This window comes from Rhamphochromis longiceps, linkage group LG8 (assembly GCF_057381845.1).
Source record: "Rhamphochromis longiceps isolate RC_006_pf linkage group LG8, R_longiceps_female_GT1.1, whole genome shotgun sequence".
Taxonomy (NCBI): Eukaryota; Metazoa; Chordata; class Actinopteri; order Cichliformes; family Cichlidae; genus Rhamphochromis; species Rhamphochromis longiceps.
This window is the reverse complement of record NC_140564.1, coordinates 26531493-26546370: the sequence shown is the minus strand read 5'-3', so window position 1 is coordinate 26546370 and position 14878 is coordinate 26531493. Positions and strand designations below refer to the sequence as shown.

The 14878-nt window shown below is 38.9% G+C and overlaps 1 protein-coding gene and 2 long non-coding RNA genes across 4 annotated transcripts; 2 read left to right on the top strand and 1 right to left on the bottom strand.

The window, feature by feature from the left end:
• The first annotated feature begins 1639 nt into the window (after nt 1–1639).
• Nucleotides 1640–3824, top strand: LOC146663854 (uncharacterized). Its single transcript, XR_014912928.1, has 3 exons — nt 1640–1697; nt 1815–2352; nt 2846–3824. It is a non-coding gene; the product is annotated as an uncharacterized LOC146663854 (long non-coding RNA).
• A 2143-nt stretch (nt 3825–5967) lies between these two features.
• On the top strand, nt 5968–11383 carry LOC146663853 (NACHT, LRR and PYD domains-containing protein 3-like). 2 transcript variants are annotated; one of them, XM_085416772.1, is made up of 9 exons: nt 5968–6214; nt 6321–6455; nt 6530–6589; nt 6669–8442; nt 9182–9343; nt 9425–9598; nt 9714–9881; nt 10075–10121; nt 10212–11383. In XM_085416772.1, exons 1-9 carry the CDS (start codon nt 6169–6171, stop codon nt 10730–10732), a joined length of 3087 nt encoding a protein of 1028 aa, XP_085272898.1. In that variant the 5' UTR covers nt 5968–6168; the 3' UTR covers nt 10733–11383. The 2 variants fall into 2 exon arrangements, with proteins under 2 accessions (XP_085272898.1, XP_085272897.1); XM_085416771.1 differs by having other exon boundaries at nt 5968–6455.
• On the bottom strand, nt 7007–14178 carry LOC146663852 (uncharacterized). The gene is made up of 4 exons (XR_014913069.1): nt 13655–14178; nt 11139–11231; nt 7286–7405; nt 7007–7127 (listed from the first exon to the last, which is right to left on the bottom strand). It is a non-coding gene; the product is annotated as an uncharacterized LOC146663852 (long non-coding RNA).
• Nucleotides 14179–14878: the final 700 nt, after the last annotated feature.

Here is a 14878-nt window from a genome sequence, read left to right as displayed (position 1 = left end):
CTTGTCATTTTTCTCCTGTATCTCTCCTGAAGGCATTTCAAAGATTTTCTTTGGACTTTGGCTGTTTTTCCACAAGTTTTCCTTCCAGTTATTGAATCTGATCCTTTTCTGGGAAATTTATTTTGTTTGCTTGTTGTACCAATTAGAACTGACCTATGATTTAAGCATGAATTAGCCAATGTTGTGTCACCACATAACAGATAACTTAGCAAAGAATCAATTTATATTTAGCAGCCTGTTGCAAAAATGACTAATTTGTTCCAATTGTTTAGCCAAAAGGATGAAACATGGCAAAAACAACAGTTTGACAGACATAAAATGGTTTTTTTTATTAATTCTATGTCTACATCAATCTGTAAAACATCTGGAGACTGTCATGATTTGGGACTGCATTTCAGGAGGTGATGTTGTGTATCTTGTCAAAATTGATGAAATTATGAACACAGAAAAGATTTTGATGTGAAAATACGTAAATGGAGTCAAGGACATAAAAGTTGGGGGTGGGGGCAAGGCTCTACAGGATGGCAGTTGTCCCCCTTTGCCCACCTGTAGATCCGCCCCTGGCTTTGACTTCTTGTCACTTTATGTCCATTGCTGGGGTGTTCTTCTCTTCTTTTAGCTGCAGACAAATGATGAGCTATAAATTTCCCATTATTTCAAAAAAAGCTGCTGTGAAGAAATGCACCTCAGTGATGGTTCAGAAATGAAAAGCATAATCTGAATGCTTGATCCCCACTGTGGGGTCATGTTTTATGGCATTCACAGGATCTCAGCTCATTTGAACACCCATGGGAAGTTTTGAGCCCTGTGGGCCAACTTTCTGCTTTTTTTTTGAGAGTTTGTTGTGGATTATTATTATTAGCTGTTATATTAATTAATAGAAAATATATCACATGTTCAGAGCTGTCAGTAAGAAGCTTAGGTCAGTCCGCACCGGATACACAGAAAAACAGTCCACTTCTAGCGAACAGACAGTTATTTTCTGGCTTGTATAGAAACTGGTATGTCTTGTTAACGGGAATCCCCGAGCCTAGATGGTGATGACAAATGTTGACCAGGAAGAACTTTTACACAGAAACATGTGTTCTTAAGTCATTTGTACAGATGTTTTTCAGCCCTGGAAAATAAATACTTCCTTGTTCCCCAGAACTTGCTGACATTTCTTTGTTTTCACGCAGGTGTACTTGTGAGGATTGAAATGACATTTCTCTGACTCCACAGACATAGTGATGTCAGTACATGGCATGAATTGTATAACCACTACTTGACCAAATACCCTTGACTGGACTGTAAATCTGGAAATAATATTACATTTGCCTCTGTTACTTTCAGAAATAGCTTGTTTGATAGATTGCTGCGTGCCACGATGTTTTCTTTGTTGAAGAGAGTTAGTTGTTTATTATTCTTAGTTGTCATATTAATATAAAGGATGTCAAATAATTCATACTCAATACAACTCCGCCTTCAGTCTTCCCCAGAAAAAAAACTGCACATTTTCCGCAAGTCGACAGGTTATTTTCTCTCAGTCTACTTTAACCAATCACATTCAAGAGAAAATGCATTACCATACTGGAGCCCCGCCCCCATTCCAAATAAAGGATCTAAGGTGAGCAAGTTGTTGGTTATTTGAAGAGTGAAAGACGAACTCTACACAGGAAAATAGCAGAAGCTACTTGGAGTCAGCCTGAAAGACAAAGGTGAGCATCAAATTAATGAGTTTGTTCAATTTTAAAATCTATTTTAAATTAAAATGTAAAGATGTTACCGTTTTTATTAATTTATGTTTCATTTTCTTTCATAAATTTATTCTAAAGTCTTGTTTCTGGACTTTCACCATCAGCCCACAGCTCTACGTTTCACTGGCACTTTGCACAGCATACGAGAGAGAATCCAACAATGTGCAACCTGGAGAATACTTTGGATAAGCCGGTACAGATTAATGAGAAAGATGCTGTGGAAGCTACAATACAAGATTGGGCTCAAGTGCTGAGTCACAAAGATCCAAATGATGAATTCAAAGATTCAGACTTTGAAGATCAAGTCGATGAAGAGCCTTTTGAAGTCACAAAGACAGATGAAGAGTCCAACAGTGGTTTAAGCTGGAGTGATGAAGCGTTCATTGAGGATTGTTGTCCACTTTGTTCACATGTTTGCACTGAGCCTGCGGTGCTGCAGTGTGGCCACAGCTTCTGTAACGGCTGTGTGCAAGAATGTGAGAAGTGGAAAAAGTCTTTTAAATGTTCACTCTGTAACAAAGTCAACAACAACCCAGAGCCTCCAGTTAATGTTTCCATGATGAGTTTGAGTGAAAGCGACAGAGTTGATCCATCAGGAGGACAAAGAAATGTGCAGGTGAGTGTGCTTCATTCTTTATACGCTTCATACACCCATATATCAACCATGTAGCTTCATCTTAATAGGTTCATTAGGCACTTTGACTCAATTATGGATGATGTGCGATAATTAATCACCATCATCTTTATTCAGCTACTTTTACAACCGCACAGAGTGCTCAGAAAATTAGCTCATTTTCAGCTCTAAAGTTTTACTCTGGGATTCCAGAGAACAGCTTTTTTATTATTCACTGGCTTTCCTTGTGCTTCTGAGCGTTTGCTTTCTTGAAGTTATCCATTATCCATTAGGGACATAATGGATGATTATAGTAACCACAAACTAAGAATAAAAAGTGAGAACCCCAGAACACAAGGATAAATGTGTAACACCTCCAGTCCAGGATTAGAGAAGATGATTAGCAACATAAAACACAATAATCTTTAATCCAGAGAAGATTTCCTGTTTCTTACTCACCATCGGTGTTTTTCTGTTCTGCTCTTTTAATCTGCAGCCCCTGAAGTTGTCGACTCCTTCATCTCCAGAGCTTCCACTGTCTGAAGATCTGACTGAGGAGACTTCAGTGTTTGGCAAACATAAAGAAAATGTTCCCCATGTGCTCATCATTAAATTTGTTGAAACGTTAGTTGTAACGACTGTTGTCACGTTTGGTGAAGCTGATGAAGACTGAAACCTTTTTAAGTTCATTTAACTTCAACATAATAACCTTGATGAGATATGAGGGTTAAATGAGCCAGTGCTCCTTCACGACCCTCTCAAACATTCCTCCTCCTTATTTTTATGTATTTGTAACTCCTCCTATGGTTATGGTTTCACTGTTCACTTAAAGATGACTTGTATTAATTGCATATTATGTTTGTTTTTTTTTATCCCTCTTTCTTTTAGATGAAAAGTAGCACAGTTTATGTTAAATATTCTCTCGTGTTTTTCCTGTTAGTCTTATTTATTTGTAGATCTTACATCATTTAAAGTTCTTTGGGCAGTATCGTGTGTTTTGTATGCTGTAAAAGTGACAAAGCACAACTTGGACTTTGCTTCCATCTTGTGTTCAACAAGCACAGCTACAGTGTGCAGGTCTGAGAGTGTGAAACCAAACTGTGAACTAATATGTTTTTAACTTCTTTTCAGTGACTGATGCCTCGCTAATGCTTTTATATGTAATATTCTATTTTGGTAGAATCAATTTCTGTCTTCTATCGGGAAGGATGATTTGATTATCTTTTATGTTTTTGTCTGAAGTTGCATTAAATAAAATGTAAAAGCAAAAATTTAGACTGGATATTTTTAAGAAAGCAGAACCATTCTGATCTAAACCCAGACGTTCACTCAGAAGCTTTACTCTTATTTCACTTTTTTGAGATAAATGATGCTGATGATGACTAATAATATTATGGTGATCCTGTAGACTAGGAAAATGATGTTAGTCAGGTCTAATACAAATCCATGAATCACAGGTTTCAGTAAAAGTGATATAATTTGATGCTAGTGTGATAACAGAATATCACACTAACTGTTCATGCTGTTGGTAAACTGATGTATGTAATCACACTAAAAAATGTTTTCTAATCTAAATAAAGATAAATATTGAGGACAAAGTGTGTTTGCATACAGAAAAAAGTATTTACATCAATGTATGATTAAAAAACAATGTCAGCTATCTCATGTCTAAGAAATGAGGCTACTACTACACACATCTTCCAGACACTATTCACCTGCATAAAGTGTATAAGTTTCATTATGGTTGCATATTTATATGTATTATGATGATTTTGTAGGCTGGGGTAATTCACATGGCAAAAATGAGTGTATTCCCTATTCTCTAAATGAGGTGTTGTTATTGCAAAATGAGAGCAATGCAATACCTTTATAAGGTACTGTAGGCGTACAAACCCCACAAATGGGTAATGGGTTTGTAGGTAGTTGCTAGACAACGTGATGACATCATATCTACTCTAGATAAGAACCTCCAGTGGAGTAAGATGTGTCGCGTAAGAGACTATCCCTGTTTATGGCTGAGGTGTTACATTTTGGTGTTTTGTTTTTATATTTCTGTTTTTAGTCAACTTTGGTTTTTTAGTTTCCAGAGTGGGTTTGCTGTCTTCACCGTTTTAGTGCTTAGAAATGGTTGGTTTCACTTTAATCTCCTAGGACCTGGCATCCACATATGCGGACATCACATTTTGGGTTGTCTAGACCAAAATACCAAATTCGCTACAAGGGCCTGATTTCCACTTACGAGGACATTAAACTGCCACTCTTCTATCAAAATTGAAAACGAATGTCATCATATGTGGATCTAATTTTTCTCAGAAACAAAAATCAGGTATAAAAAAACAAAATCAGGTAATTTTTTGTTTTTACATTCATTGGGTCCCAATCAACCCAAATATCAAAGAGAAATAAAAAATGCATGCCATGAAAGCGTTCGGGTCTTAGGTGGTTAATTTTTATTACTGGCTAGTAATTTTTTTTTTAATCAATTATAAGACAATTATAAAACAATAAATGGCCTGTATTTGTAGAATAAAACAAGCTTGACTCATAGCATTCCCAGTTTCAATAAAGATAAACCAAAGGCTCCTCATCCTGGTCGTGGTAGAATTTGATCAAACTGACAAAAAAATGTAAGTAAAACTTTTCCAATATATTAGGATATAGAAGATGATTTTGTTTGACTTCATTGTATTTATAAAGTACATTTTTTATTTGTTTAGTTTCAGAATGAATACCCTACCCTACACCTTTTTGTTTAACAGCTCAAAAAGTTCCATTGTGTTGTTGAAATATTCTGTCATATTCATTTGATTTATTTTCTCTCTGATTTGGGACTTTCCGGGCCATCCATCCATTCGCTTCCGCTTATCCTTTTCAGGGTCGCGGGGGGCGCTGGAGCCTATCCCAGCCGTCATAAGGCGAGAGGCGGGGTACACCCTGGACAGGTCGCCAGTCTGTCGCAGGGCCAACACACAGGGACAGACAACCATTCGCACTCACACATTCACACCTAGTGGCAATTTGGATTATCCAATTAACATATCCCCACAAGCTGCATGTCTTTGGACGGTGGGAGGAAGCCGGAGTACCCGGAGGGAGCCCACGCAAACACTGGGAGAACATGCAAACTCCACACAGAAAGACCCTGGCCTGATGGTAGATTTGAACTCAGGACCTTCTTGCTGTGCGGCAACAGTGCTAACCACCATGCCACCTTGCTTCCGGGCCTTTCATGGAAATTGTGTTTGGCTATACTGATTTTGCATAATTTACATGTCTTCTGTCACTGCATTTAGCTGCCTGTGTGTGAATCTGTGTCTGATGTATTGGTTGTTACATTTACCCTAAAAAACTGCTGTTTTTTTTTTTGTTGGATACCAAGTTAGTTTGTCCAAAATCAATCAAGCAATCAATAAAACAAGGCAAAATATCTTGCAGCTGTTTGACATTTACATTTTTTAGTAAACGAAACTTTTGTGGTTTGTTTAAGAAGGCAGACTGTCTGTGCATGCAAGAAACCATACTTCCTGTTTTTCTCAGGAAGTAACCTTCTCCTTTAATACCATCTGCCAGTGTGTTATTTAAGTGGCAGTTTCACTTTAGTAAGCAGCCATGCATTCGTCTTCTGGTCTGTTAGATTTAATGGTGTCTTAGCAGATTTGTAACAGTAAAAAATAGGGTTTGTTTAATGTATTTATTGACCATCTAGTTGACTGTTTGGAAGCAAATATCTTCAGTGAACAGTCAGAGATGTTAAAGACTGAGGACAAGGAGTATTCCCTGACAGAAACTACATGAGGATTAAAGTACTGTAAAAAGAAAATGGACCAATCAATCGTTAGTAATAAAACAGATGATTTCTCTGAAGGTAAGTCTAATTTTTTTTAATGTAAGGCAACAAAAAGATAATCTGAAAAGCACCAGCAACCATTTTTCTTCAGTGATCTCTTATTCTTGCTTTCTCTCCGAGTCAGTTCCCTTTATTCAGGCTGCGGTTCATCACTTCCAGCCAAACTACACTGCACAGAGTGGTGGCAACGTGGTCGCTCCTTCCATAATTGGTTCAAATGTTGGCAACATAAACATCAATATCTTCTCAGCAACGCAAGGTAGATACATGTAGATACACGCAGTTAAGTGAATGCGCCGTTTGGTCTCTTCTGATCTTTGTGTCGTTTTGCAGAGTGTAAAGAGGACCTCAACAATGACCATACAGACAGCTGTGGTGCTCTGCCGCCTGAAAGTGAGTGCTTCTCAATTATTTAATTTAAAAATGTTACATTAAAAAAGTAAACCATTTAAATAAATGTTTTCTCTTTCAGTTGACAAGGTTGCAGAAAGTCAACAAAACCTGAAAGCCACTCTGAGGAGGAAGTTCAGCCACATTCTCGAGGGGCAGGCGACAGAAACAAACAAAATCTCTCTCAATAACATTTACACAGAGCTCTACGTCACCGAGGGAGGAAGCGGCGAAGTCAACAAGGAGCATGAGGTGAGACACATCGAGACGACACCCAGGATCCATGTGGGCCAGGAAAAATCAATCCACTGCGATCACCTGTTCGCTCCTCTGCCTGAACGTGGCTGTGACATAAGGACTGTCGTCACACGGGGAGTTGCTGGCATTGGAAAAACTGTTTTGACCAATAAATTCACTCTGGACTGGGCGGAGGAGAGAGCAAATGAAAACCTAGAATTTGTATTTCCACTTTCGTTCCGAGAGCTGAACTTGATGAAGAAGAAAAACTTCAGTCTAGTGGAGCTTCTTGTTGTGCTTTTCCCTGAAATTAAAGACATAGAAATTTTCACTAATGTGAAAAAAAACATGCTCTTCATCCTCGATGGCCTGGATGAGAGTCGCCTCTCTTTGGACTTCAACAGATGTGAAATACTGTCAGATGTGACTCAAACTACCACAATTGCCGTATTAATGACCAACCTCATTAGGGGCAGATTGCTCCCTATGGCTCTCGTGTGGATCACATCACGCCCCGTAGCTTCCAGTCAGATCCCAGCGAACTGCGTTGATCTAGTGACTGAAGTTCGAGGTTTCAACAACCTGCAAAAAGATGAATACTTCAGGAGGAAAATTAGTGATGTGAACTTAGCAAACCGGGTGATAGCACATGTGAAAACCTGCAGGAGCCTTCACATCATGTGCCACATACCAATTTTCTGCTGGATGGCAGCGACTGTTTTCGAGAAAACAAAAGAGAGCAAAGACACACCAAAGACTCTCACTCAAATGTACATACACTTCTTATCCTTGTGTGAGGAGGCAATGAAGAAAAGGCTGACAGGAAGAAGGGAGTCAAATGCTGACTGTGTGAGAGCTAATCTCCTGGCTTTAGGAAAGCTGGCTTTCCAAGAACTCGAGAAAGGCCACCTGATCTTCAATGAAAGCGACCTAAAGCTGAATGGTATCGATACTGAGCAGGCATCCATGTTCTCAGGAGTCTACACACAGATCTTCCATGAGGAGATGACAGTGTGCAAGGAGAAGATGTTTTGCTTCGTGCATCTGAGTATTCAGGAATTCTTTGCAGCGTTGTACGTCTTCCTCACGTTCCACAACGACAACGTTAACATCCTGGTGAAGTTGTCCGCGTCACGACGCTTTCTATCCAGACCATCTGAGCTCACCCTCTACAAAGAAGCAGTGGAAAAGGCTTTGCGGAGTGAGAAAGGAGATTTTGACATGTTTCTACGCTTCCTTTTGGGGCTGTCCCTGGAGTCCAATCAGACGCTGCTGAAACATCTAATGGTCAACAACCGAACACAACAAAAGACAAGAACTGAAATCGTTAAACACATAAAGGAGAAGATCAGGTCCAGTCCATCACCAGACAGGTGCCTCAATCTCTTCCACTGTCTGAACGAGCTGAATGACCACTCCCTCGTGAAGGAAATTCAGAGCTACCTCAGCTCAGGTAGCCTTAACAGAGCCAATCTTTCACCTGCCCAGTGGGCCACACTAGTTTTTGTATTACTGACATCAGAAGAAGAGCACAGTACGTTTGAACTGGGCAACTACACCAGGTCAGAGGAGGGTCTTCTCAGGCTGCTACCTGTCGTGAAAACAGCCCAAGTAGCAAAGTAAGTAGTTTACAGTTATTAATTTCTACAGGAGAAAAAAACAAAACTCCAAAAGACTGAGAAGAGTAACTCCTCAATTGATATTGGAACCCAGTGCTTTTAAGTAACATCTCCTAATCTCTTCCTACCTGGAATGACCAGGGCAAAATCAGGGCATCTGTGCATAGCTAATATCAGCCTGTCACAAGCATAGAAAAAAGCACATTTAAAGTCGAGCTTTTAGAGGAAGCTGCAGCCTGACCTATTGGCTCGAATCTCTGTTACATATGCCCAACACATTATTTAAAGCTTTGGCTGTGTTTGATGTGAAAACACCACAAGGTTTTCGCTGTAAAGCTCGAGAGGGAAAATCCCAACTAGATCAGCAGTTTCTGAAATACTTAGATCCGTCTGGCACAACAACCATTTCACATTCAGAGTCACTTAAAACATTTTTTATTCCCTGTTCTGATGCTCGGTTTCAAATTCAGCAGAATGTCCCGACCATGCCTAAATGCATTGATTTGCTGATTAGATGTTTGTATTAACACTTGATCAGATGACAAAAGTACCTAACAAAGAGTTAGTGAGTATATATTAAATATACATGATGTTAGGCAGTTAGCTAACATTTTGACAGATGTTTTTGCATAAAATTTCAAACAGTGCTGGATAACAGACGTATTTCTAATCTGCATATATAAGGGGATTTTGCTTCCTGGGATTACTTACCATTTTCTTGCTGTTTTCCCTGTTGCAGTCTGAATGCATGCAACCTTACGTTGACCTGCTGTGAGAACCTGGCGAATGCCATCAGTTCATCCCAACTTAGAGAACTGGACTTGAGTAACAACAATCTGACAGATGTAGGACTAATGAAGCTCTCCAGTGGGTTGAGGAACAGCAAAGTGGAGGCGCTCAGGTTAATATTCAACATATTTCTTTTATTTTTATTTCTCAGCCAAAATGTAAGCACATGATTACAGCATTTTCCTTTGTGCAGACTGAGGAGCTGTAGCCTAACAGAACACAGCTCCAATGACCTGGCATCATTTGTCAGCTCTGCCTCTTGCCTGCTAAAACTACTGGACCTGAGTGATAATGAGTTTCACGATTTAGGAGTTAGAAGGTTTTCTGATGGACTGAGGAGCTCTGACTGTAAACTGGAAACCCTCAAGTGAGTGTCCTGAGTGTGAGGCTATGTACTGGTACAAAGACAGATTCAAACTGAAGTTGTTCTTGTCACTGTCATGGAGACAGCTGGATGAAATAACTTTCTGTATTTCTTGAAGTTTGTCCCTGTGCAGTGTGGGAGAAGAGGGCTGCATTTTCTTGGCATCTGCTTTAAACTCATGCCACCTGAGAGAGCTGGACATGAGCTACAACCACCCAGGGAACTCAGGGTTGAATCTTCTAACAGCTCTGAAAGAGGACCCACAATGCAGCCTGGTGAAACTCAGGTAGTGATGGTATCCACAACATCTGAAAAGTAACAGGTTATTTCAGTGCAGAAATAGTGAAGAACTGGGTGATGTAACCATCAACCATTAGATAGTTTCTCCACCAGATAATGTCAGTATCACCAGTGTACACAACTAACATTAATTGTGATGCAAGTGTCTGAACATATTTGTCCCTCTGTTATGATTTTAGCATGGATCAGTGTGGTGAGTTCCGGATTCAGCCAGGTCCAAAGAAATGTGAGTAACCACAACCTCCCTCCTTTCTCCTATACTCAGAAAACTGTGTGATGTAAAATATGAACTGAAATTTTAAATCTGATTCATCAGATATCATCAAACTCACCCTGGACCCAAACACAGCACATAAAGATCTTTCTCTATCCGAGGAAAACAGGAAAGCAACACGCTGGACCAAGCAGCCATATCCAGACCATCCAGAAAGGTTTGATTTCTGGCCTCAAGTGTTGTGTAGAAAAGGGCTCACAGGACGCTACTACTGGGAGGCGGAGTGGAGTGGGAGAGTCTTCATAGGAGTAGCCTACAAACGAATATCCAGGAAGGGAGAGACTGATGACTGCTGGTTAGGTCGAAATAACTCCTCCTGGGGCTTGAACTGCAACAAAGATGGATACAAAGCCTTGCACAAAGGCACAGGCATTCCTATAACCACCAAACCCAACTCCAACAAAGTAGGAGTATTCCTGGACTGGTCAGCAGGGATGCTCTCCTTTTACATGCTCTCCTGTGGTTCCCTTAAACTCCTCCACACCTTCCACACTACCTTCGATGAGCCTGTTTACCCCGGGTTTCACCTTGGCTGGGTGGACTCAAAGGTTTATTTGTGCTAAGTATCGCCAATCTGCTTTTCTGATCTGGAGACACCCGAGAATTCTGTTTCATCTAAATGCTGGACTTCTGAGCCTGATGCCCATAATGTGATAAAAGAGCTGCAGCTAATTTCAAATTACACCAGGATTCTTTTTGGTTGCTATTAGCCATATTGGCTCTGTATGGAATGGTAATTCTGGACAGTTCAGAACTTTGGATTCAAGCTGAAACATTGCATTGTATATATTTCCATGAAATGAGTGACAATGATACTAGTGATGTGAGCTTTTCAGATAACACCACACTGTGTGGTCTTGAAGGAACGAAAAAAGGTTGACTGTGATCAGTACCTAGCCTGCTGTGAAGGTGCTTCTGTTATTCACTGTGATGTTTATTTAGATGACATCACGTTTAAAATGTACTTACCAGAAAAACTGAACTTTAATCTCTTTAGAGCAGGGTCTCAAACTTAAATGAGCTGTGGGCCACTGCTGGCACTGTCATCTGATGTGAAGGCCACTTCAGCACAAAAAACACACAAACAAGAAAACACATAAATATTTCCAAAAATGTTTAAAATTTCAAATATTGTATAACAAGATAAAACTGCAAACATGAATGCATTATTTCCTCACTCTTAACTGACTGAACTACCAAATAAACAAATTGGTCCTCTCTTTCTGATACAGTTTCACAAGAAAACCACAAAGTTGATATAGCTGCAAAAACAGCTGCACAGGAAGGCATACCTTTGACCTTCACTATGTTACGTGATTATTTTGAAACCACATTAGATCAGCACCTAAACCCGAGAAAGACTAAAAACAGAGCAATAGAAAATGCAGAGGGAATTCTAAAACGACTAAATAGAAAACCAATCCTAGCTAACACTTTATATAGATACAACACTCCAATATTGCCTCAACAGGAGGGATGGTATTTATAACAGTGTTTACTACATATGGATTTAGTAACTACTCAGAAAATATTGTGCAAGGTGTGAAATACGCATACAAATGGATTCAACACACTCACATGGATTATGTAGAAATATTGCCTAGTAATGATTGACCCTTATTCTAAATGAGTGGAGGCTTTTCCCTGTGCTAAACTGGACTCATACACACCCCAATAAAAGAAATAATTCCCAGATTTGGAATCCGAGAAACACTATATAGAGATAAGGGTAAGGATTTTATTAATGAAGTAATAAATAGACAAGCTCAAAATTGAAGAATAAGCTTAAAAATCACTGCACATAATTACATTTTCAATTTTTACTCTGACACATATCTAAGACAAAACACATAACCAATTTTTTTAAAATGTACTTATACGCAAAGGATGTGTTCAGTCAACAATCTCTCTCTCTATATATATATATATATATATATATAGAGATATCTATATAGATATATATCTATATATCTATATAGATATATATCTATATATATATATATATATATATATATATATCTATATATATCTATATATATATATCTATATATCTATATATATATATATCTATATATATATATCTATATCTATATATCTATATATATATATATATCTATATATATATCTATATATATATATATATATATATATATATCTATATATATATATATATATATATATATATATATAAGGGGTGCAACGATACACAAAATTCACGGTTCGGTTCGGTTCGATACTTTGGTGTCACGGTTCGATATTTTTTCGATACAAAAAAAAAATGTTCATGCCTTTTTAATTTGTCATTTATTAAAATTGTAAATATATATTTTAACACAAAAGTACAGTTTTTAAATTTAACCCTAACCCTTGTGCGTGTTGTTTTTTAGCTCGTCATATTGCAGCCACAGAAATTCTTTTGTCCATGAAACCATAAAGCTGCACTTTCTTTTTGCCTTATAGTCTGATTTGTCACAACTTCTCCGTTTTGTGGTAAGCTTTTCTTTGGCTGTCACTTCTTCACCCTGACCTGTCTTATTTGGCTCAGCAGAACTAAAATATATATCTGTCTGTGAAGGTTCTCAATCATCCAGGTCATCGTAGTGAAATATATATCCTGCCGCACTCACATAAGCTCAGCGATTCTCTGCGCGATCAACCTCTCACATGTTTAAGCTGCGGGAGATTTCACTTGTCATGTTTGCATAGTAAGCTAACAATTAATAAGACGATGTCAGAGGAATTGGTGCACAAATTATCATCACTCACAGATCAGTGCTGTCGCTCTCTATACACAGTTCGCGCGATTGCAAAGTGAAAGCAAAAAAACAAGCGCAAATTCAAACACGATTTCAATATGTCACATATTGACAGTGGCTCACCCAATGACATAATTACCCAGCTACATTTCTGAAAGAATGCAAAAGCATTGACATATATTTTTCCTTCCTACAATAGCCCGACAGGCAGGGCAGAGATAGCCCCGGGACGTGGGGCTAGCGATATTGCGAGCCCTGTATCTGATTGAGGAATCACTCATCTTTGGAAAAGAGAGTTTATTACAGAGAAATGTCTCTTTCCAAAATAAAAGCTATACTATCCGCTTCTTCTGGGCTATATTCTCAGCAGCATATTAAACATATCAGGTCTCCATAAGGAGAATCCTGTGCTAACAGCTGTCTAAATGACTCGGCTAAAGTTTGTAGCATGCATGCTTGTTGTTTTTGTCTTTGCACTAGGATGATGTCGGTGTAAATGTGCAGTCATATTCGTTGTGTTCCCACTAGTGCTTTCAGGTTAATCTCGTTGAAATAACCTTAACGCCACAACACGGCAAATCTCCGTTAACGAGCTACCCTATACAGAGGGGCTAGACGGCCAACACGTTAACGAGCTAACTGCGCTAACACACTAGCTCCCACCCATGTAATTGAGCATTGCATGGCACATCCAACATACTGTTTTACTTTAGTCCATGACTCGCTTACCTTCAGGGTCATATGTCACATGAAAACCAAAATAATTCCAAACGCCAGATCTGAATGAGGGTGGGGAGGTCCACTTCTGTCTCGCTAGCTTGCCCTGCGCTCTTCCTTCTGACCATGCTGTCTGTGTTGAGTGCTCAGTGAATCTGCATTCGACTACTCCGCCTAGGCTGCACTCTCGAGCCTAGGCGGAGTAGTCAAATGCAGATTCACTGAGCGCTCAACACAGACAGCATCGTCAGAAGGAAAGTTGATAAAATAAATTACAAATTTTGTATTGTTCTTTTTTTTTTCTCCCCTTTGGTTTTCTTTCTTTCTCTCCCCCTCTTTCTTTCATTCTTTCCCCCTGTCCTATCCCACAGTCATGTCTGTCCCGTTTGCAACTGAAAATAAAATAAATTCATAATTATAATAAAGGTCAATCAAATGGACCAATATGATGATCCACTTAAAATAAATCCTCTTGGCATCTTTCTTGGCCTCAAGACAACAATTCTGATGGCTATAGATCCAAACGGGACACAAAAAAAAAAAAAATTGAAAAAAAAATTGAAAAAAAAAAAAATTGAAAAAATTGTATTGTTCGATACATATGCGTACCGAACCGAAAGCACTGTATCGAACGGTTCAATATCGATACGAATATCGTTGCACCCCTAATATATATATAACGTTTCTTGACTCCAAACTGGTCTCAAACTGTGAAGCTGGGTGCAAAAAAGGGCATCAACATCTGTCATGTGCTTGTTTCCACATTGATAAAACCACGATGATTACATTTTAGTGTGAATTTATTAGGTCTGTTTTATCCATTTCCCTAGTGCTATGGTTTAGATATTTACCTATATTACAAAAAAAACACAAACTCCCTCAAACTAATTGTTAAATAGTCTAACACACTGATTGGTGAGCATCAGTTACAGTAGGTGACCTGGTTGGTTTTCACCTGACGACTCTGGATGAAGGCTTGTGGGGCCACCTGTCCAACAGCTAAAGCTGGGGTCATGCAATAAGAGGATGAATCCAAACACAGCAGTAACTCTACAACAGATTGGCTGCAATGGCCGAATCAAAACGTAGACCCGAACCTGATTGAAGTACAGTGGCTGCAAACTTCAATGAACTCAAGTAATGCAGTAAAGAGGGCTCAGATTCCTTCACAACAATGTGACAGACGGATAAAGTAGCAAGAAAACTTAAAGCACATGATATCGCAGGCAGCCTCAG